This window comes from Sus scrofa, chromosome 18, assembly GCF_000003025.6.
Source record: "Sus scrofa isolate TJ Tabasco breed Duroc chromosome 18, Sscrofa11.1, whole genome shotgun sequence".
Taxonomy (NCBI): Eukaryota; Metazoa; Chordata; class Mammalia; order Artiodactyla; family Suidae; genus Sus; species Sus scrofa.
Genome location: NC_010460.4, coordinates 20,355,494 through 20,378,582, shown reverse-complemented (window position 1 = coordinate 20,378,582; position 23,089 = coordinate 20,355,494). Strand labels below are relative to the sequence as shown.

The window sequence follows — 23,089 nt, the reverse complement described above, 5'->3', positions numbered from 1 at the left end:
CCCTCCTTTTCAAGAAAGAAAAGCCTAAAGCCAACACAACCAAAATCTAAATACCCCTTTTGCCATGTGAAATTGTCTCATCAGCCTCATTTTCTTCTATTGACATCATCATCTTCTGTTTGTTCTGATGCTTCATTTTTAGTATCTTTATGGGCTTATGAAAGCAGAAAGATTGCCTGGGTTGGAACAAGCTTCTCTACCATTTCCTATGTGTCCATTCTCAACCAAAATAAGTGCAAATGCCAGTGTCCGCTCCTTGCCAGGCCTTTGAGACCTACTTGAAAGAAAAAAGGTCTATCTTACCAAACTAGCTGAAATCAACAAACAGGGCACCCCGCAATAGCAATAGTGTGGCCCTTTGGAGACAGAAGGGCATCTTTCTTAGCATTACCTTGGAGAGCTAATTAGCCTGACCATTCTTAGCATGAAATCTGTGCGTTCCAGTGATTTGATCCTATCGGCATTTTAAGATCATTTTGCATAACTCTTAGAATTTGCGAAGAGAGTATAAAGATGGGTAACCACATTGGTGCCCATTATTTATGGCTTTTTCGTTGTTATTAGAAAAAGTCATTTCAGAGTTCTGATGTAAAGCTGAAGTACTCTTTGCATAAAGAAGTGTGATGGATTTTCTCACTACTTGGAATTGCTGTGCTTGAAGGAAGATGGGGAATGGGAATGAATATAGTCAAATAAATTAAGCCTTGAAACCCAAATAGTGCCGTGTAAGCAAGCTGACTACAAATCAAACACAAGTGTTTGCAAAAGAATACGTGATCGTAGTGGAGGCTGAGCAGAGCCAGCCTCTTTGTACACATGGGTGTATTTCTCCTGACATATGCAAAGACTTGTTGCATTTCCACTCCTGTGGCCTCAGGTCTCCCTGGCGCAAAATATCATCCATCCATGAAGGAGAAACCTGCAGAGCAGATTTCCCCAAATGGCAAAGGGTAATCTGTATCAGGTGTTGGCCGATTGGAGGTGGGGATGCCCAGATTTCCTGTGTTTTGTTGTGGTTTGTTTAATGAGTGACTTGTATTTTTTAGCGTTGCTCTGGCTGGCGTAGACCAGTCCTGGAAGGCTAGGGCAGGGTGTGGATGACACGGATCAAGCCCAGCGTGTTTGTTCTTTTCAGCCCTGTCCTCCAGGCAGCTTCCGACAGCCTTCCTGGAGCCAGTGTTGGAAACCGTCCAGCTTCTCATTTTACCGATGAGGAAACAGAGGCACAGACGAGTGGGGCGTCATTGTCATGGTCACAGGCCATCTTCGTAGAGCAGGGACTTCCTCCCGTGGACTTTCATCTCTACACCTTGCCCTCTGGCATAGCAGGTTCTTAACTTGCCTTTTTGTGAACAGATTGCTCCCAACTCAGAGCCAACACTCCTTTAGGCATCAGTTCAAACGACATTGTGATCTGCTGGACTCCACAGAAAAGTTTGGAGTAGAGCGTATTTTCCTCCTTGGAACTTCATGTCAAATCTGCAATTACTTCTTAGCTTATTCTGATGATTGCATTCCATTTGATCTATTTCTCTCTAAGTTGTTCAGCAGCCGTAGGCCAAAATCATTATGTTCTGACCTGAACCAGGGGATGGAGGCAGCTAGATTTGAAACTGAAATGCAGAGCGTGTACAGGGTGCAGCAGGCTCTTCGCTCTGGGTGAGTGTAGGTGGCTGGTGAGGGAGTCCCGGGAGGCGAGGCTGCGTTGCGTATTTCCCAACAAGGAGCAATAGTGGCATTTTAGGTGGAACTTTTCTTCCTTGCCTGGACTTCCCATGAAGTGCAGGATATTTAGCATCTTAGCTCCCCTCCAGAATGCCATGGCACCCACTCCCAGAGGAAGCACTGGGAGATCAGTCAACCACTCCTGCAGTTTTCCAAAGGCTCCCAGGTGGTGGTGCACAGCCCCTGAGTGAGAGATCTGTTGGTTAGTAGCAGTGTTGGAGAAGGAAGATGGGAACATTGAAAAACAGTTCTGCTGGAGGAGTCAGGAATGTCCGTTTCAGCAGGATCAGGTTTGGTGTGGTTTGGTTTTGTGGCTGCACCCACGGCATATGGAAGTTCCTGGGCCAGGGAGGGACTGAATCCCAGCCGCAGCTGTGATCTCCACCACAGCTGCAGCAACGCCAGATCCTTTAACCTGCTGTGTCAGGCCGGGGATGGAACCTGCACCTCCGCAGCGGGTTCCTAACCCACTGAGCTGCAGTGGGAACTCCAGGATCAGTATTTCTTCTCTGTGGCATCCAGAAATAGAACTTTCTTGCCACTGTGATGCCTCATGCACAAGTTAGTGGCAGGAATGGGGGTGGTAAGGGAAAAAAATTGCGAAAATCACAGTGGAGAAAATCAGCAAAGAATGTCATTTCTGCTTTCCTGCAACGATCACTTGTTGCCGTCCATGCCGTTTGTTTCTGGGAGCGGGAATAACAGCAGCTTGATTTACTCCCTTCCTGAATTCCCAGCTGTTGTGTGTGCTTCGTGCCTCACAACCCTCAGTGAGAAACAAGGCCTGGCATCAGGAGATGCAGCCCATTCCTCCCTCCTGGCTCATCTTCCTCCTGCCACGTTCTCTATAACCAAGACCACCAGGGTCGTGTTGTGTTTGTCTTGAAATGCCTTTTTGCATGAGGGTGTGGTGACTCCGCATTTGCCTGGAAACTAAAGTTCCTAAAAATATTTCCAAGAGCTCCATCGGTATTTTGGGGGTCATTGGATTGCCCATCAAGCAGTGGCTTAGACCAAGGGTAAATACACTAACACTTGTCAAGACAGTTATCTTTTGAAAGTATTAACTTGTGTAATAACACATACTTCTCAGTGTTTCCACATACTTCCCGCCACCACCCCAAAAGCTATCACAGCGCCGCCGCTGTGAGGCAGGAAGGGCTGTTGTCACCACCGTTTAACAAGTGAAAACTCGGAGACTCAGAAGTGTTGTTACTTGGCCAAGGTCACGTAGCTTAATTAAGGAAAGAACTGGCACTTAGTACCCCGCCATTTCCTCCTCCTTTTCTGGGACCGAGGGAGGAGACCAATTTGATGTGTCCTCTGTGGATGTCAGAACAATGTTTCTTTTTTAAAAAGAATATTTTAAGCTTTTCAATTCCAATCTTCCATTGAGACAAGTTCTTTATTCTTCTGCCAACGAAATGTGACCTCCTGTCCATCAGCTCTCTCCATCCCCCTTGGACCCACACTCTGCTCTTGGTTTTGAAAGTTGTCTCAGTGGCACAGACCTGCCGTCCCTGTGGCCCAAGGTGTGTGTGTGATGTGGGGGGGAAGCCATTGTCACGCTAGTAGGAAGCGAAAGACTCTGGAGAGGTGCTGCTTGTTGCGTCCACTTTGCACTTTCAGCCCCTTATGAATTTCTCTGCAGGGGGTTGATCACTAGACAGTGACGGAGGGAAGAGGAAAGCTATGATAATGGTTTTCAAATAGATCATAATTTTAATTAAAAAGAAATTGATAACATGAAAAGCTGTGTTTAGGTAGTAGATATGCACACAGCGTTAGAATAATTATTACCTTTTTTGAGTCTGAAATTATAAAAAAAAAAATGTTTTGGGAGAAAGAATGCATAGGAAGCGGTAGAGTTTCACTAATAAGCTGATTCCTTTTCTGACTCCAAAGCAAGTGTAGTGGAAGATGTGGCACCACCGTGCTTTCCCAAGGCCAACACCTTGGCTCTCAAATATCCTGAGCTGGGCTCTGGTTCTCAGAAGGAACTCAGGTGTCCTGCCAGCAGGATTGCCCTGTGTGGCACCCTTCTGCCACTGTGTTTAAACATTGGGCATATCAGTAAACAGCCCCCACACCTTAACTCGGTGTATGTTCCTCTGGCCAGTCGGTGTTCACTCTTTGTCGTTGCTGCTGCTGCTGCTGTTGTTCGCTCTTTAAGAGCAGTCGCTCTTCAGGGCTGACTCCTCTCCAGATCCTTCACCTGTGGCATCCTGTGCTGCCTCTGTCCTCGAACAATCCTTGGAACTGTGTTGTCATTGCACTGCCTTGTGACAGTTTCTTTGTCTGGAGTTTTGACACTTGGGACATGGTAGAGATGGTGGGTGGAGGGTGACAGTTGCCCAGCCCCCCCACCCCTGCACCCTGACAGAGCGCATCATTGCGGAGTGTCTGTTTTTCTAGCCTGTCGTAAGCACCTTAAACCAAAAGAGGGAAGGCGATGGGCCGAGCTGGTTCTGCCGCACGTCCAGGCGGACCCTGCCGTCTGCAGCAAGGAGGCAGAATGCTTGCTGTGTCACGCTGGCTCCACTCCCTCTTGTGTGAAATGACGGAAGTGGACAAAGACTGTCTCAGGGATCTCTTAATAACTCCAGCTTTGAAGAGGCTGAAATACCCCCTTTTTTAGGGAAACGTTTTAGTAAATTCATTTCAAATGTGAATTTCTGACTCACAGGAAGAACCTGAAGTTCTGCATTTGTCCTTTATAAGCCCGATCATCTAGGACAAGTTAATTAACCTGTCTTTGCCTTAGTTAGCTCATCTATAAATTAAGGATGCTCTAAGTAGCAAATAGCATGATTTGTGTATGTGGTGCTTAACCTGATGCTTGACCACAACAGAAGTTACCACTCAGATTACAGTCGCTACTATTGTTACACTAATTTTTTTGTGATCAGTCTGTATTCTTTTGAAATATGTCCCTCCAAAACGCCTTTCAGTATGTAAACCTAGCTCTGATAATAACAACTACTTCCCAGCATGCTTTTTAAAAGCCAGCATAGCCTATCAGATTATCTGCCTACTGAGGAAAAGACATGCAAAAACAGAATTCCATAGGCTAAACCAGGGCACTGGGCAGCTTGAGTGAGATGGAGTGCATTCAGCCGGCACTGATAGGGTTCAATGGCAAGAACAACTGCCTGTCAAAAGATAGGGCTTAGGATGTGTACCTCAGAACCAAGCCGGCATGTGACCTTGTGTAGGTCGTTTTAATTTCTCTGATTTCCAGTTTCCTGCTCTGTGCGCTCAGCAGTTGCTCAGGTTCTTTCCAGCTATAAAACGGTGTGATTCTGTGACTGCTTCGGTGCTACATGTACATGTCCTTAGGGTCATTTTCTGTTGTGTTTTGGGCTGAGAGGAAAGCGAGGCACTGTGCTTTTTTTTTTTTCCCCAGGTTTTCCTTTCGGTTCTGTGTGCGTTACAGTATTGTAGTCACTGTGCATGTGCTATCGGTCCTTGAGACGTGAACTTGCGTTAAACCATCCCCCTCCACCCCCCATTTTCTGTTGAGCACTGGGTGTTATCCCTTTTGCATGTTATCTTGTTGCCTTATTGATTCTTGCCTTATTGAATCCTTCTTTCATCCGCTGTATATTAATAAGTAAGCCGGTCTTCTGCGTCTTTACCACGGAAGCACTGGATTCGAGTGCTGTGATTCATTTATTCCTTCAACAACCTTCATTGCACTTTTGCCCAGCTTCAGGCCACCCTTTGCAGCCAGATTATTCTGCAGGAGTTCAGCTCTGAGTTGTTCAGATGTCACCCTACCCTGTAGCACAGTTTCTTTGCTATTTAGGCTGATCACTAACCTTTTTATACATCTTGGAAAGCTGCAGGCCCTCTCTTCAGAAAATGCCAGATACAGGAGATGGAAAAAAAAGGTGTGAGCAGCCAAGGAAAGAAGGGGCACTTTAAAAAGCCTCATTACTCAAAACAGCACATAGTGTAATGTGGCTGGCATGCCGCCTGTAAGAGGGACAGTGGTTGAGGATTCGTTTGGAGAGTCAAGTTCCCCAGCCTCTGAGGGGCCCTGTGTCTGTGCAAGGCTGCCAGTTAAGATCGCACTTCATAGATGTTGGCGACATGGCTCGGATCGTCAATGTCAAAAAATGAGACACCTGGGGAGTTCCCATCATAGCTCAGTGGTTAACGAATCCGACTAGGAACCACGAGGTTGCAAGTTCCATTCCTGGCCTTGCTCAGTGGGTTAAGGATCCGGCGTTGCCATGAGCTGTGGTGTAGGTTGCAGAGGCGGCTCGGATCCTGCGTTGCTGTGGCTGTGGTGTAGGCCAGCGGCTACAGCTCTGATTAGACCCCTAGCCTGGGAACCTCCATACGCCGAGGGAGCGGCCCAAGAAATGGCAAAAAAGACCCAAAAAAAAAAAAAAAAAAGACCTGAACACAGGGAGATAGCGACAAGGCTCTTTACTTCTGCAGAAGGGCGCATGTGCTCAAAGAGCAAAGAAGAAAGGACCCTCCCTGTTTACCCCTAACGCAGGTGATGCACCTGTCCCCTTCCCATTGGTCAGGTCAGGGCGCACATTCATCTCCATTGGCTAATTTGAAACAAATTGTTACTGGGAGAAGAGGGAAAGAGGAGGGGGGTGGCAGGAAGGCATTGACACCAGAGCAAATTGGAGTCACCAAGATTTCCTTTGATAGAAAAGACATTATGTTTCTTCGCACATAGAGAAGCCGACGGCTTGGAGTCGTAGACATGCTTAGCCTTCCTCAGCTTCCTCAGTCACTGTCAGTCTTCTCTTCAGAAAGTGCATGACCTCTCAGAGATTTCCATCCAGTTTCACCCGATTGGCAGACACTAGCCCAGGCCCGTCCTTGACGCCCCCACCCTGCCCCTGCCAGGTTAGGAACTCCCAAGTTGATAGGAAGCAGTGAATGGTGGGTATTGCATTGTCATTTTTTATTTTTTATTTTTTTTTTAATTTTAAGAGTGACCATTTCAGAGGAAAAGCACACAGATCTTAAGTATACAGCTTAATTCTCATATGTATATAAATACGCATAGGATTCCAGGTAAGCAGGTAGCTGTTCGCCACATCAGAACAGAGCATATTTCTAGCTGCCCAGCAGGCTCTTTAACAGCCTTCCCCTCAACGATAACCAGAATTTTGACTTGTGTCTCCATGGGTTAGTGTTATCTGTCCTGCGCTTCATACCTGGAATCATAGTCTTATCTTGCCCAACTTTAGATTTTACCCAGCTTTTTGCGGAGATCACCCGTGTGTTGTTCGATACATCGGAAGTCCCTCCGTTTTTCATTGCATCGTCTATTCTTAAAAGATGACTTGTACCGCAGCACAAAGACCAGTTTGGGAGGATCCGAGCTGACGTGAGGAAGTGTGGATAGGAGGAAGCCGGACCTGGGCTGCAGGGTGGGCCTGAAGAGGAGAGGGCAGGCCTGCTTGGGAAGGTTCTGACCTAGAATATCGTTGGTTATTTGATGGTAGAGAATGGAGAAGAGAGAGGTCACTCTTCTGGCTTGTAAATCATGGAGCATTTCCAAGGAGAAGGTGATTAGGTCACTTTTGAGACCTTGAACGCTACTTATCTATGGCTTTCTGCAGGTCCAGATGAATTTGCTGGAAAGGTCAGAACTGAAGATGAAAACTCTTGAGAGTCATCAGCTCATAGTGGAATCTGAAGGGCAGGGAAACGATCGCCTAGGATTGGGGTTTAGAGGAGGAAGCAGCTGTGAAGCTACAAGTTTAAAGAGCAGTTGGGAGAGGAGGTTCTGACAGCAGAGGCTTAAAAAAATAGGGGGGCCCCAGGAGGAAGGTTTAACATGGAAGCCAAGGCCAGGCAGAGACCTTGGATCTGGGAGAGGGCTTTGAAGCTCCTCGAGGTGTGGTGTTTGGTGCCATCGCCGCTGCCCCCACTCCTCCCCCCGAGCTTTGTGACCTGTCTCCGGGCCTGCCGTCCACACTGAACTGTGTGGCTTCTCAGAAGAGAGGTGCTGTTTCTCCCCCTACTCGCTGCAGAGTCCTCCTCCCACCTAGTCCTCGAGAAGTGTCCAGGTTGCACCTATTTCTGAGGCAGCCCTGAGTTGGACGACCTTTCAGGAACTGAGTGCCTGAGCTTCCTGGGGGCCTCTCTTGCTGAGGGAGCTGGGGTGCGGGTGCCGGCCATGCCTGCCTGTGGCCAGGAACAGAGATGGGTGCAGAGCCGGAGGGGCAGCGGGCAGTGCCGCTCTCTGGGAACGCCCCCCCCGCCAGCAAGCTAGGTGGCTCCTTCGCTTACATAAGATGTGTGTGTTCTGGCAGGGAGGAGCTGCGCGAGTGAGTGTTCAGCAAAAATGATTTGTGTGGAGTTATTTTGAGACCCCACGGGAGGGAATGGCAGCCAAGCCCTGCAGTATTTTAAACTGCATCACTCATCTCCCAAGATTAATACATGCCAGAGCCTCGGCCAGAACGTTGGTAACAGGGAAATAAGCATCTTAGGGTCCTAACCAGTGAGAAATGTCAGTCCTCCCGCTCTACACGAGGCGCCTGGGAACTGGGTGTCTGCAGATTCCCCTGTACAGGCTCCTGTGATCCTGTCTGCCCTGAGGGCCGGAAGTGGCCGTTGCTTCTTTGGGGTTGGCCTGGCTGTGCAGCCACAGCTTAATTGTGCTCTGATTCGCTATAGAGGGAGCAGACTGGCTTTCCTTTAGGTAGAGAAGGGAGCCCCCTTTCGTGGTCCCCAAATCCATCATTCGGTGGTTGAGCTCCCTGTGGTTCCAGGCTGGCCGGGAGGGAGCCCACCTTCCCCGGGCAGAGCGTTCACCTTTCTCCTGACTCAGGCGTGAACAGCTGTCTGAGGGCGGCTGACTTACAGAAGAAGGAATTCTCCAGTTTAGTGACATTAGGGGAGACGGCCTCCGTATGAAACACTTTGCCTTGTTTTTGTTTCGCTCTCGGCTGTTGTGCTGTGACATTTGCCTCCCCTCCCCTCCTGCCGATAGCCGTCCTCTTAGCCATTCAGGAGCCGGGGTCTCCCTAGGATGCTGCCTAAGGGGGAAAAGGCCCTCCTTCCCCTCCACCCCCACCCCGGCTCCAAGGTTGTGTGGCTCCTTGTGCCAGGACGTCTTACTGCCTTCTGCCCCCAAGGGCTCCATCGGGGCTAGAGGACTTTTCGGTGCTTGCTAGACTGTGGAAGGAGGGTCCAGAAAGAAAGGACCCTGTCCGTGACTGCTGTTTTGTTTTGTTTTACATTTTTAGAGAACAAACAATTATTTAATGACACAAAGTATGGAAACAGAAAAATAGTCACACAAAACAGACAACCACATGGTATGTGGCTTTTTGGAGGGCCCCCCCCCCAGTTCCTTACAAGGACGTGCCCCCCAGTGTTTATTTTCAATGTAGATGCCGTGTAACAGGCCTCTCAGGCCTCAGCCCCTGTCCTCCTGGGAAGGTGTGGAAGGGGGCATGCTTGACGAGAGGCACTGCTCATGCTTGTGGCCCCCAAAGAGAGAAACTTGCTTCCCGCCCATTGCAGCCCCGAGGAGCCGCTGTCCATGGTCTGAAAGGCTCTGGCTGATGGCATTTCTGACTCTGATGCTGGACTAGGGCGGCCTGTTGGGAAGGGGCTGGGATATGATGAAGTGTGAACTTGAAACAGAAGAAAGTGAGAAAGCTCAAGCAAGCTGGCATCTAAAGTTTCCAGGATGGTGAAAGGGAGCCCGGCAGGCCGCCTAGGGTGCAAGGCAGGAGGGCGACTCCTGTCTTCTTTTGCCCTGGGCCGAAACTTGATTCCCCTGTGTGCCCTGCCCAGGAGTCCCCCGCTCCTGGGTCTGCTCTCCACCACTTCAGCCACTCTGGCTGAGTGCGGTTGTGGTACAGCCCTGGTGCCCCCTCCCCACAAAGAGCAGTTTCTGTTTGACCTGGTCGTCTCCACCGCCTCCGTCCTCTGCCCTTCAGTCCGCTTTCCTTGAAGGCGGGAGCCCACGCAAGTGTGCGCACGCGCACACCCCTGGGTTGTCACGGCGCCAGGAGCATCAGGCAGCGTGCTTGATGGCAAGCTGTGTTTGCGAGGTTGATCACCTCCACCCTCCTTAAACGCGCTGTTGCCACTTCCTTACCAGTCGTGCCCTTATTAGAAATCATGATTTGGGGCAGGCTTCTTGTCCCTGGGCTTGTGCCTCGTGCTGTCCTTTAGGTGTGAGTAATAAGCCCCCTGGAGCAGCTTTCCTTTCTCCCTTGAAGACGAGGCCCAGCCTGATGAGACAGGTTAATATCTCCCACTCGGCTGCAGATAATCACGCAGCTTGTCCGTCAGGCCCCTGATTTCCTCCCTGGCCGTCCTTTCTCTCCTGCTTTTCAACTGAAGCTTTGTATCTGGCATCACAGTTCAAATCCTGGTGCTTTGGTGCCCTGTTGCTACCCTGTGACAGGAGCTAAAAAGCCTCAATTTAAGTGCAAGCCGTGCTTTCAGTGTCCCACTGGCCACAGTGATGACTGAAATTGTCCCTTCTGCAATACTGCCCCAGTGGAGAGCAAAGGAAGCAGAATTCTTTCCTTTCCCTCGGGTTTTCCCAAACAGGGGAAACAGTCACTCCAGTGGAGCAGCCCTTCCCAGAATTCTGCAAAGTGGATTCTAGGCAGTGGTTTGGCTTTGTGCTTCCTTTTTATCCCCAAAAGCCCAGTGAATGAATGAGAGACAGAAATGAATAGGCTGCTTGTCACAACACCACCGGGGTCTCCACAGTGCCTGGGGCTGCTGCTGCGAGACAGAGTGGAGGTGGGCTGGAGAGGAGGCCGTGGAGGCCGCCCCCTTCCGCAGGCCGGCCCCCCTCTCCCCACAGTCCCTCCAGGGCTCCCACAACCCAGGGGTTCCTCCCGCACGACTGGAGCCATGTCTGGCGGCAGCCTCCTGCCTGGAGGAGAAGTCTAACTCTGCCTGGTCACGGGGTAGGCAGTCTCGCCATCCTTCCCCAACTCAGGCAGCACATTTCACCTCCAAAGACACCTCTCCACAGCGGTAAGAAGGGCTGCTCCCTGTGGAATGAGCCCCACCACCCCTTCAAACTTTTTAATTAAGTCAGCTAGGAAGGTAGTTGCTGCTGGAAGATGCCTTTTATATGACCCAGGCTTAGAGAGGAAAGAGAGGAGAATGGTAGGAAATCGAGTCCTGTGCCTTTTGAGGACCTGGGGATGTTTCGTCTGACAAGATAAGACATGAGGATGAGAGGAAATAGATGCTGGACTGTCTTCAAATACTTGCAAGGCCATCAGGGGAGTTAGTGGATGTTTTAGGTGGTCCCGAGGAATTGGGCCAGGTTTTAGAAGGCCTGGGGTGTCGGGCTGTGGCTTTCTGCCTTTAAGTGGTGAGTTGCTGGAAGCTGCTGCTGAAGGGTTTTGAGCAGAATATTGTGCTTTAGGAAAATTAATCAGCCAGGAAGAATCAGTCCAGGGGAAAATGGAGGGCAGGCAGGTAGATCAGAAGAGCTTGGCTCAAAGTGCCAGGAGCCTGAACAAGCAGTTGTGCTGGGGATTGGGAGGGTTCAATGGCTGATGCAGACAACCATGGAGGTGGAAATAATGGAATCAATGCCATGTGGCAGCCAAAGTAGGGACGCATCAGAAATAGCGAGGTTTTCTGAGGGGAGGGGTCCTGGTGCTGCAGTCGGGATAGGGGTCGAGGAAAGAAGCGGAGATTTAGCAAGAAGGTGAGTTTGATCTTAGACTTTTGAGTGTGGGGAATTGGCAGGATGGCACCGGGGAGCCGTCTGTCAGACTCGTGCAGATTGGGTCCCGAGCTTAGAGGACGTTCAGGATTACCTGTCTGTGGGGTCTGTGTGATCACGTGATGGAGAACATGAAAACGGGTGCACTTTCCAGGGGAGAGGGCAGAGGGAGAAAAGAAGAGGGCCCAAGATGTGACTGAGGGCAGCAGCAGGAAGACAAGGCCAGCGGCCCAGAGAGAGGACCCCAGGGGACAGAAGCAAAGGGAGGAAAGAATTCCACTACTGGGATGGCAGGTGAGAACTGTACCACCTCGCCCCCCAGAGCTCCCTGCAGCGTGGGACCCAGCGCCGTGTGGAGCAGGACTCCTGCCAAGAGGACATGAGCCTTGTCTGTGGGGAGGTGAGAGGAGGTTACTTTTCCGAGTCGAGGACGGAAATAAAGTCTGCGTGGCAGTGAGCCGTGTCACGGTGCCAGTATATTGTCATGGAGTGGAGGACACGGCTACCGTGAGGAGCACAGAACGGCAGCTCTGGACGTGTCGAGGTTTTGAATGGGGTCTGGGGGGGTAGAGTGGGAATGGAGGGGAGCACAGGAGCGCTGACGTTCTGGATCGGGGTGCAGAGAGTAAGCCTCGCTTCCCCTGAGCCGAGTCGGCTTCCTTCTTACCTTCTCAATCTCATGACCACAGGCTTTTTTAGTATCTTTATTATTATGCCTGAAGATACCCTTGGGGTTCCCTTTTGGCACATCGGGTTATGGATCCCGTGTTGTCACTGCCATGGCCTTGGTTCGATCCCTGGCTTGGGAATTTGCATACCCCCCCCAAAAGGTCGATCCTCGTGCTGTCCACTGCACTGACGCTCTGGTTCTGGGAAGATGAGCGCTGCCTCGCCTGGATTTTTTTACCCAGCGTCCAACGAGCTTTAAAGCATGAGTCGGCAAACTTTTCCTTTAGAGGAATGGACACTGAAATTTGAATTTCACAGTTTTTCACATGTCATAAAATAATCCTTTTTCAACCATTCAGATACGTCTGAGACATTCTTAACTCATGGGTTGTACAAAAACAGGCAGTGGGTTGGATTCGGTCCATAGGAAGTTGTCTGCCTAGCCTTTTTTTATGATGCTAACAAAAAAGAAAGAAAGAAGGAATCCCATTCTTCACCCAAAGCCCAGAATTGAAGCTGCTTATCAGGAATAGGATGTATTTAACTATCCAAGATCAGCCCGTGCTCTTGAAGAACCTTGGCTTTTCAGAATTCCTCTCGTTTTGGGCTTGTCCTTTATTTCTGTAAATATAAGAGGTGGAGTGCTCTTCCTCAGAGCTTCTCCGCGCTCAGATTTTTATTCATTCTCCTTGCTTTGGGGTCTTAGTATTCCTCACGCTGGCTGGTTTTTTTCTCCTCCGGTTCCACTAGCTGAGCATACTAATCTCTGGACACTGGGATTTCACTGGCCTCGGGAGGAGCAGCTCAGGAATTGTCTGAGCAGCAGGCACAGGAAGGGCAGTGGTTGAGAAATGTACTCCGAACAGCGCAGAACCACTTTGTTGAAATAACAACACAGCTTGGTTTAGTGAGAGTCACTCTAAATTGATGTGGGTAAGAAGCTCTGATATTTGGCTGCCAGGTGTATGGCCGGATACCTTCTGGAAGCTCGTGCTTACAGGTTCCACGTATGTGTTGCCTGGGGCGCTCTCCCTACCCTGGAGCTGCACTCTACCAGCTGGACAGTAGATTCACATTTTCCCCTTTATCCATGAATGTGGAATTTAAAAGACCAAGATTGGAAGTCCTTGGTACCGAAAATGAAACTTATTTTTATACATCTAAAGTTTTTATTTGATTTGAAGATAAAGTCACATGTTTAAAATAAGTCAGGAAAAGCAAAAGTTGAGGTTCTCATAGAAACCAACTCCCCCTCGCTGCTCAGACACAGGATTTGGTTTGCGCTTCTTAGGTGCCATCTCCATGGTGCCACGGTATTAGGTGTAAACTTGAGCAGTGCCGCTCTCTTGTCACAAGAGAGACCATTGTAGCCTTGGCTCTTAACCTCAAAGGCTTTGTTTTCCGTCATGAGGTCATGAGGTTATTGTTTTGGCACTGATAATTGGGAACAACCCAAAGGGAAAAAAATTGTAGAGGGCGCAGTTGTTTCCTTCTGCTCTGAGTTGGTGGTGATAACACTGCAGCTGCTGCGTACGGCAGCCCCCCAGACGAACACGTGTATTGTGAAGCAGACAGCCTGCCATCTCCACCCTACACAACAGGGAAAGCCTGGCTGGCGTGTTTCCCATGGCCGTGTGCTAAGGCGGCCCCAGGAAGGGAGCAGCCTTTTTTCTTCAGTGATAGTTTTTTTTCCTCCCTCTAAAAATGATTGTTTTCAGATCTTGCTCTGTGGTGGGAAGAATTCATAAAAGATTATTCTGATGCAGGCCCGATCGTTATCTGCCACACCAGCTCCATCTGAAAAAGCTTTTCTCTCTTTGGGGGATGATTCTTGGGTGTCTAAAGCCAAGGATAAATCAAGCTTGGTGAAGCCAGTTCTGCGCACTGCCTGGCGTGCCAGACCGAGGGCCAGCAATCCAGTATAAGGCCTTGAAGCCATCCCTTCTTTGTCTCCTCCTTGGACAGCGGTCAGTGACTTAGCATCTAACGCTCACTCTCCTTAAAGGCCCCGAAGTCAGAGTTACTCGATTCGCTCATGAACTCACCAAGTGTTACTAGGATGCATATGCGAACTTGGAAGAGGACGTGGTTATGACAGGTTTGTTGCATCTAGTTGTCTAGGTTTTCTTCTCTCTGGCATCGTCTTCAGCAGATAGTTATTGAGTATCTGCCCACCGTGGGCCAGATACTGTGACTCCAGAGAGAACCGGCGTAGAGTTACCAGAAATAACTGCAGAATGGGATCCCACCAACAGGCTAACAACTGGAGGTGAGACTTGCGACGTCAGCCCTCTGCTAGTGGTCCCGCTGTTGTGACTTGTGCTCCCTTCTGGAGGTGCCTCCCTCCACCCCTTCCTCTTCAAAGGGAGCCGCAGTTCCCGGCCCGTTGTGAAGACTGGATCTTATTGCCACTGTTCCCAGTTTGGTTTCTGGTCTTTGAGAAGGGGCATCAAACATCACCAAATCAGTCTCCCCTAAACAATCAGAACCATGAACTAAAAACAGCCTCGGCCTTACCTCTTTGCTCAGTTCTGACTCCCCAAACTACAATTACCTGAGGAGCTGGATCTTTTTAATTAGGATTTTCCTTCATTCTTCCTTTATCCCTTTATTCTCATCCCTGAAAGAGCGTTAGCAGTGACATGTTCCAAAATTGGCCCAGAAGATGCTACCTCCCCCGAGGTAACAAAATAGCGGTTCAGAGAACAAGGGAGAGTGTAAAGAATTTGAGACGATGCAAAATCCTTGTTTCATTTCTGACCCTTTTGATACAACTCGAAGCCCTCTACCACGTAGAACTTAACTCCTAGGAGGAACCACCTGTCTACCATTCGCCGTGCTCTTCGGGCCATTTTAGGAACGTGAAAGGGTAGGACCAGCTGCTCCTAAGTGGGACAGTTTGCAGATCCCGATTGTTAGCTGACTCACTGACATTTGCAGCTTGAGACCTCCAGAAAATTTCCACTTTAAAGCTTGTGAAAGAGGACTGAGAGCAAGCTTTTTGCTATGTGAGATGTGTGTTCCATTTCCAAGATCCGGCTGCGTGAGGCGGTTTGGCTTTGCATGTAGATTCAGGTGATAACCACGTTCCTTAAAATCAGGCAGATGGCCGCCGAGCCTCTGCGTTTCGTGCCGATGGCTTCAGAGTCCCGGCTTTTGTTCTTGGTGCTTGGGGAAAGAGGAGGAAAGGAAGGGAGTGTTCCTTTTCTTTGGCTCCATACAGAGTTAAACATCTTACTCTACGAAGTGGGGGTTTTTTTAATTTTGGTTTTCACTGGCGGGGAGGATGGCAGGGGAAAGTATAGAAATGGAACTAATTGAATGTGGGGCTAAAAATCTCCGCTGAGAGTCTGAGTTATAAATTGACCAGCTGCAGCAGCAGGGACTCGGGCAAAGGTATTGGAGCGCAGTCAGTGTGACAGGAAGCTGATTTCGGTGTTCTTCTGTGCCCGGCCTGGCCCGGCCCTTGACGTTTACTCCGGGGGATTGTGTACACAAAGACGGGGGATGTGTCCGCGCTTTCCTCTCTGGGAAACTTAGAGCATCTCACAGCCTTCCCACCCGGGGTCTTAGAGGCCAGGGATGAAGATGCTCGGTGACATGAGAGAGTCTCGTCCCCCGTCCCTTTCCCAGCTGTCTGTCCCCCGGCTCCACTTCTTCTGCTAACCAGGCATGTGCCACATGCCAGAGATGAGCACTGTTTTTGTTCTGAGAGCCCCGCAGAACTGCCTTTTTGTCTCCTCTGTGGTTTGTTTGATCATCAAAATTTGCAGTAAAATTTCAGGGAGCTTATTGAAAGTGAAGGTAACTTGGTTTGAATATTATTTAAGAAGATTTAAAATCTCTCTCCCTAAATTTAGAAAATGAAACCACAGTTCCCTGGTCTGGGCTGCTTTCACAGAAGCGGAGGGATGGGCTTCGTGGCCACCTTTCAGCTTTAGGATCGAGTAATTGCCTTTTCATTTCCATTGGGAAACTTATTTATAACCTCATAGTCATGCCCACACTAAGTTTTTCCGATATTTCATCCAGATTTTCTTTCCCCTAATAATTACACCCTCTGTTCTCAGGCTAAGCGTTTTCCCTCCTTTTCGTGTTTACACCTTTCAAATATTTGCGGATTGTTATCGTGTCACCCACTTAGTCACCGCTTAGCCGAGCTGTACAGATTTAGCACCTTTTATCTTCCCTTTCATGGCAGGCCTCCCCGCCCCTGAGTCATCTTCTCCCGCGCTCTCCAGCATCTGCTCCAGTTCTCCGCCCTTCCATGCGGCTGCATGGCTTCGTGGAGCCGGACATGGGTTCATGGGCGGGAATTGTTTTACACGATCTCGGTGCTCCGACTTCGGGTCTCACTGGTCCGTGCGGCCCACTTCCTCTCTGTCTTTAAATTGCAGTTCCCAGGTGTGACAGGTCCAGGACAGGGGGGCGGAACGCTTTTTCCATCCTCGAAGTGTTGGGTCACCAGGAGGATGCCATCGGCCCCTTTCCTGGTATTTGCAAAAAGTCTTCGACTCTGGCTCCTCATGAGCCACGTCCTTCTCTGTGTGTGTCCTTCTTTTCCAGAAGCATTTTTCACAAACAGCCATTCACCATTTGTTTAGAATCTGCAAAGTCGCTGTGTGCTGGGCAGTGTATGGGATGCTACTGAGAATAAGATCTGAATAAGACATAGTCCCCACCCTAAGAACAATTTAGATTGAGTTTTATTGGGGTTGGAAATACCAGATTCTCAGGCAGCCTTGCTCATGGAAGCAGTGAGGGGAGAGAGCAGATTATGGGAGTATCTATGAAACTCGTAGCCGGGATCCAAGGTAAGGTCAGATCTCAGCAGCGGGTGGCTGTGGGGCTGCAGTGGATCCAAGGACTTCACTGCCATCTCCCGTGTTAGTGATGCGCCCGCGTCCGCCCGCCTTACCCCCTGCTCCCGATGGGCCACCATTCTGCACACCGTCCACTTCACATTCCAGAAAGAATCTTTCTCATCTCTTAGCTTCCATTTCTCTTTAGACAGAGCTTTTTTTCCCTCAGCCAGCCTGGCCATGACTTGGTTATCCTTGAATCGGGTGCAGTAGCACCTCTCCCCTCCTTCATTTCTCACCTTCTGCTCTGACCTCTGTCCCCAGCTTTTGATCAGGGGAGAGGACAGAAGCCTGGGTCATGTGCTGGAAAACACAGCCGCCTGAGGCTGACCCTCCTCGAGGGACGGGCAGTGGGAGGCCCGTGATTGACTTGGCCGGCACAGCCTCCCGGCCGTCTCCTGGACACAGATGCATCCGCCTGACATAATCCAGTTATCGCATGTGAATTCTCAGGATTCTGCACCCTAGAGACAGCTGAATTCCCCACCAATAGCATACTTCATACAACGGCAGCAGAAAATACCGCCCTTGAGCCGGTAATGAAGCTTCATGAGTACAGAGTCTGCGTTTTAACCTTCCAACCCAGGGCCTCGCCCGGAGTGGGCACTGATACTTGTGAGGCGGAGGGAGGAACGGTCTGCCCAGGGGATTTTCAAGTATCCTAAAGTCAGCAGATGGCGAAGAGGAGGTCCACACGCCTCCTCTGTCCTCCCCACTGTAGTGTCCGTCGTAGCAACAAGCGCCCAGTGGACAAGCAAGAAGCCCCATCCACCAGTCCTTCCCACTGGTTACTGTTCCCCATAGACGTGTGTCTGCTGCAGCCAAGGCCTGGTCCCCTGTTGGCTGTACTGTGTGCCTTTGGGAAGCTCCCAAGCTAGCCGAGGCTGGTTGGCCACCCTTGCCTCTCACTCTCAATAAAGGAAAAAGCCACCACACTCTGAGCCCAGAGGCTTAATTATCATAAAACTCCACACACGGTGTACGACATTCGGAGCGGTACCTGACTCTCTCACATGGCCGTCGATAGAATCTCTCATAGAGCCATTATTGTATCATTAACAAGAATTTGTGCTTCTTGTTCCAAAGCCGACTTTCCGAAGTGTTTGTGTTAATTGACCTGGTTAGTCAGGGTCTCTAAATGTATCATTTCTTTTTAACAGAATGCTCTTATAGCCCAGCATTTTGCATTTGAAAGGGAGCACCCGATATTCCAGGAGTCCGACCTTGGGTGGGAACTCTCAAAGGGGCATAACCCAGACGGTAGAGAATTTGGAGCGCCTTCACTTTACAGACAGACCTTGGGGGCCCGGGAGGTTTTGTACTTTGTCAGCAGCAGAGTGAAAACAGAAATGACATGCTGACAGCTGGTGATGAATTTTTCTCTCTACGCCATATAAGATCAGGCAGATCCTCTCTTTTGTTTTTGAGTGATCTTGGTCAACCATTATACCCCAGAAAGCAGAGAAAAAGTGTGACAGATAGTGACTTTTTCCCTACGGGCCAGTCGGTCAGTAAGGCTTTTTAAGGAGGTCGGGGAGCCTAGGGAGCGGAGAGAGGACGCGCGTCTTGCCTGCCTCTCGTGTGTCTGCCCTCGATACAGATCGGCTGGGAAAGCCCCCACTGCGGGGGGGGTCCTCTGTCGTCATTCTGACACACACCCCCACTGTGATAGGAAAGGAAATGTTCAAGAATGGTTGGGTGGGTTTTTTCGTTTGTTTGTTCATTTTCACAAAATGGTTTTTCTGGTTTTTGAATGGCTTGTCAGTGTCAGAGGTACGTGTGGCAGTCACCCTGCACGGGTGGCCTTTGAAGCCCAGTAGACTCCCGCATGTCCTGAGCTGTAGCAGTGCTGTGCCGGGGCGTTATCAGAAAAGACAGTGCTTGGCGGTCATACACGCGCCCCCCCACCCCCCAGAATTGGAGGCGCTCCCTTGCCTGGCCTCCTGCTCCCATTCCTGAGCTCCCCCCTTTGCTGCCTGTGGGCTGGCCTGCCCGCCCGGCCTGCAGCCTCCAGGGCTCACTCTTTTCTTTCTTCTGCTTTCTTTAGCCTCTTGTCTTGGTAACAGAGCGGCACACTGGCGACGCCAGCCCAGTCCCACAGTGGAGTCAGGTGCGGCGTGGGCCAGGCTCTTGGGAAAGAGAGTCAGCGGGACTCTTCCTGCTGACAGCACGTGCCTGTCCCCTGCTCCAGTGGCCTCTTCGGTCCTTCTGGCGCTCCGATATTACCTTGTTTGACTTCCTCTCTGTTAGTGGACAGCATATTTCTTGATCCCTTGGGAGCACCAAAGCAAGTCCCAAAGCTGGAAATAAGCACTCGAAAAATAAGCGTGACCCTTGAACTCTCCAAGAGGGCCGCAGGGCCTGCTCCTCCCTGCCGGCCTTCTCTCTCCACACCTCCATCTCATCCCAGGGTTCTCCACACCGTGGCCATGCCACACCAGAGAGCTCCAGTTACAACATGTCATAACTCTTCATGAAATAGGGAGACAGAGGGCAGCACATGTGGTCATGTGTGGAAGCTGTCACAGGGGTATCTGCATGACCCCTACGGAAGTGGAGGCATCATAATAAACACTGAAAGTTTGAGAACCACTGAGTTCCCATTGTGGCTCAGCAGTAACCAACCCAACTATCCTTGAGGATACGGGTTCGATCCCTGGCCTCCCTCAGTAAGTTAAGGATCCAGTGTTGCCATGAGCTGTGGTGTAGGTCGCAGACGTGGCTCAGATCTGGCGTGGCTGTGGCATAGGCCGGCAGCTGCAGCTCTGATTCGACCCCTAGCCTGGGAGCCTCCAAATGCCGCAGGTACAGCCCTACAAAGATAAAAAAAATAAAATAAAATGTAAAATGAAAGCTTTCTTTGGCTGTTAACATTGTAAAAATCAAGGGCTCTTTCATTTTCACTCGAGCCCCCATCTCTCCTTTCAAGGTTAATCTCAGGCTTTTTGACTCCGTGAATTTATTGATGCCTTTCTGGAAAATGAGTTCCACTTCTCTCTCACTGCCTGGCCCTGAGATGTGGGAGGGAGGAAGGGAGGCAGCCCAGTGATCTTGCCCACATGACTCTCAGGTAGGGCCTTTGCCATGCCGTCTTTGCGTGGGCGGGAGAAGAGCCCTGGCCACCAGCTCCAGCTGCTCCCCTGCTGCAGCTTCTCTCCGGCGCTGTGCTCCCTGTCCAGCAATCTGTTTCATGTCATGTGTTGCTTTTTTGAGGCCTGGTGGCTTGGAGAGAAAGCTCTGTTCTTGAGCTTCTGAAAACCTGGGTTATAAACTATGACCTTTCCTCTGAGCCTTATGACCTTGAATCTGTGCTGTGGCCAGAAACAAGAGCAGCCACCTGGCTTCATCCATAAGGGATGTACCTTCTGTCCCAGCAGTGGCAGCCCCTCTTCTCTCAAGACTCCCAGACTCCCTACCATCCTGTCTTCCTGGCCAAACCCTGCCGTGTTGCAGAAGGAGAGACCCGCAGGGACCTCAGATGTAGGCGTGAAGTGCATCCTCATATCATCTTTATACATATATTTAGTTTGGTTTTTGGCCGCCCCCTCAGCATACAGAAAAAGTTCTGGACCAGGAGCAGCCACCCAAGAGGCTGCAGTGACAAGGCTGGATCTTTAACCCACTGTGCCCCAAGAGAACTCCTCTCCCCTATATTTTGATTGTTTTCTTTTCCTATGTCTCTAGCCTAGTTGCAGTGTTGGCTTCATAATTACAGCCGCATTATGGATTTTTTGGAAATACTTCCAAGTCTAACTCAGACATCAAAATGTGACATGTCCTGGCCTGTCACAGGTGACCACTGTTGGTGATAAATATTTGCAAAACGAATGACTGAATCAGAGAGAGAAAGAAAGGCAGGCTACATCGGTTAGTGAGCACTTGTGCTGCAAGAAATACTATCCTTAGCTACATAGGGATGCAAAGGTGAGATTTTGTCCTCAGGAATCTTACAGGCTAGTATGGGGAATGAAAGGTGTCTGAGCTTTTGAGCGTGGGTAGTCGCTAATAGTGTTAATGATAATAATGATAAAGTAATCAGAGCTAAAATGTATGGAACCTTTCCGTATGTCAGGCATGGTACTAAATATTTTACTAAATAATCTCCCCTAATTCACCCAGCAGCCATGCGAAGTAGGTTTTACAGATAGGACAGCAGAAGCTTTGAAGGGGCTCAGTGACTTGGCCAAGGTCACAAATCTAACAAGTGATAAGATGTGAATCCAGGTCTTTGTGGCTGCAGCCACGCAAAACTTCATCAATATTCTGTATTGTTTTGTTTTTTCTGCGTCTCATTCTGAATGAAAAACCGCTGGTGCTCTTGTCCCAAATACAGCCCCAAGACGGAGGGCGGGGGTGTATTTGAAGAGGAAAATGACACCGAGCGCACACTCTGGAACTGGATGCGGAGGTCAGATAGTAAAGCCAAGGTGTCTAGGAGTCAGCCGCGCCGGCTCTCCGGAGGCGGAGTGGCTGGGGCTAGCCGTGTGATTGGTGAAGGGGCCACTTCTGTGAGCTGTGGTTAAAGCAGGGAGGCTACAGGGCTGTGAGGAGGGAGGATAGGAGATGAAGAGCCGTCCCACGTCTTGGCGGGCGTGGGAGGGGCGCCTCCTGCGCACCTTCTTTGGATCTCCCTGCGTTGCCCCATAACCCCCTGCGGCAGGACTGAGATGCCCGCCCCGTCCCGGCTGCCGTGATCCTGTGCGTTTTCCTGACCTCGGGCGAACTACACTCCCCGCGTCCACCGCGCCCTCGGCCCTGCCTCCGTGATGGCGTTCTCATCTCATGCCTGGGTCGTTGGCAGTGCAGGGGACCATCCTTGCTGTACACCAGGCCACGTGGGCCCCTTTTCATGGCAAACTCTTCTTTTCTCCTGACACAGGCATCGAATGCCCCAGAGGAGCCCGAAACCTCCCAGGCTTGGTGCAGGAGGGAGAGCCCTTCAGCGAGGAAGCAACGCTCTTCACCAAGGAACTGGTGCTGCAGCGAGAGGTAGGCCACCTTCCCGCTGCTTCTTGGCAGAGGAGGAGGGAGAAGATGGGGCTCCCTCAGTCCCATGTGTTTCTGCCGTGTCGGAGATCGGTCTGTCGCCTTCCCCGTCCGTGATCCATTCTGGGTCTGCCCACACCCTGTTCCTTGAGCCCTGCGTCACCGGCCAGCCGCGCTCCAACGCCTCCTCCCCACTGGTGCCCTGCGGTTCGTGGTGAATGCCAGGCCGGCCCCGCCAGGATCCTCAGGCAGAGAGCTCACGGCTTTGCCATCTCCTCCTTGGTGAATTAGCCTGAGCGGCCTGCCTCCAGCTGGATTTAGAAGCTTGACTAACCCTGTCAGGGGCCAATTTTCTTTGAACATTTATTTGTATCTTTGAGTAATTGCATTTTCTGTAGCGGGTTTTCTGACTTAATTTAATTGTATTTCTCTTTCTGCCTGTTGGGCTGGCTCTCACAGGCAGGAGTTCGGCTGCTCAGCTGCCATGGTGCCCGTCGTCTACCTGCTAATTTTTATCAAATCATAGTCAACAGATCCGTCTTCTTTGCAGGAGTATGCCAGTCACTCATCCTGCTCGGTGGGCACAAAAAAGGAACAGTGGGGGCGTGTGCTGGGCTCGGGCCTAGGATTTTAGATCTGCCTTTTGCCTCTTTTTTTTTTTTTTTTTTAAATGATCAAATCCATAGGGTACCTCCAGCTTTTAGGCAATATCATAATTCACACAGAATGAAAAAGATTGTGGGGGTCTTTGGCTTCTTGAGAGCAGGTGTGTGGGTGTCTTTGGGGGTATTCAGCAATGCACATGGCTGTTGATAGGCGTCAGCATCTCATTATGATTTGACACACTAGCGAAGGTACTGCAGGTGGGGGCTGAGCCCCCTTAGCTGTCTCCTCAGGCTCTCACGTCACCCTCTGTTTTGTGGGTGGTCGGCTGCACGTTTCTGTGAAGAAGCAGTCCTTGTGTGAACTGCAAGGGGTCCTCCCCTTTTTGTTAACTGCCCTCCATGGGTGAAATTATTACCAATTCAAGGGGGCCCCCTGCTTGAGACGTATTTCAAGAGTCCAGACACTCCTGCTATCTGTCAGTAGCTGTTGAAATTGTTGACGTGGCCCAGGAAGGGGGCAGGTATGTTCGAATTCCCTCCCT

General features: G+C 50.3%; 1 protein-coding gene across 2 annotated transcripts in view; it reads left to right on the top strand.

The window, feature by feature from the left end:
- SND1 (staphylococcal nuclease and tudor domain containing 1) overlaps positions 1-23,089 on the top strand; it is a 392,149-nt gene that overhangs the window by 275,039 nt on the left and 94,021 nt on the right. For both annotated transcript variants that reach the window (XR_002340257.1, XM_021078633.1), the window contains exon 16: positions 21,836-21,945. Coding sequence is in view for 1 of the 2 variants with exons in the window: in XM_021078633.1 (XP_020934292.1) it covers positions 21,836-21,945 (110 nt within the window). In the remaining variant the exon portion in view is untranslated. The remainder of the gene's footprint in view (positions 1-21,835; positions 21,946-23,089) is intronic.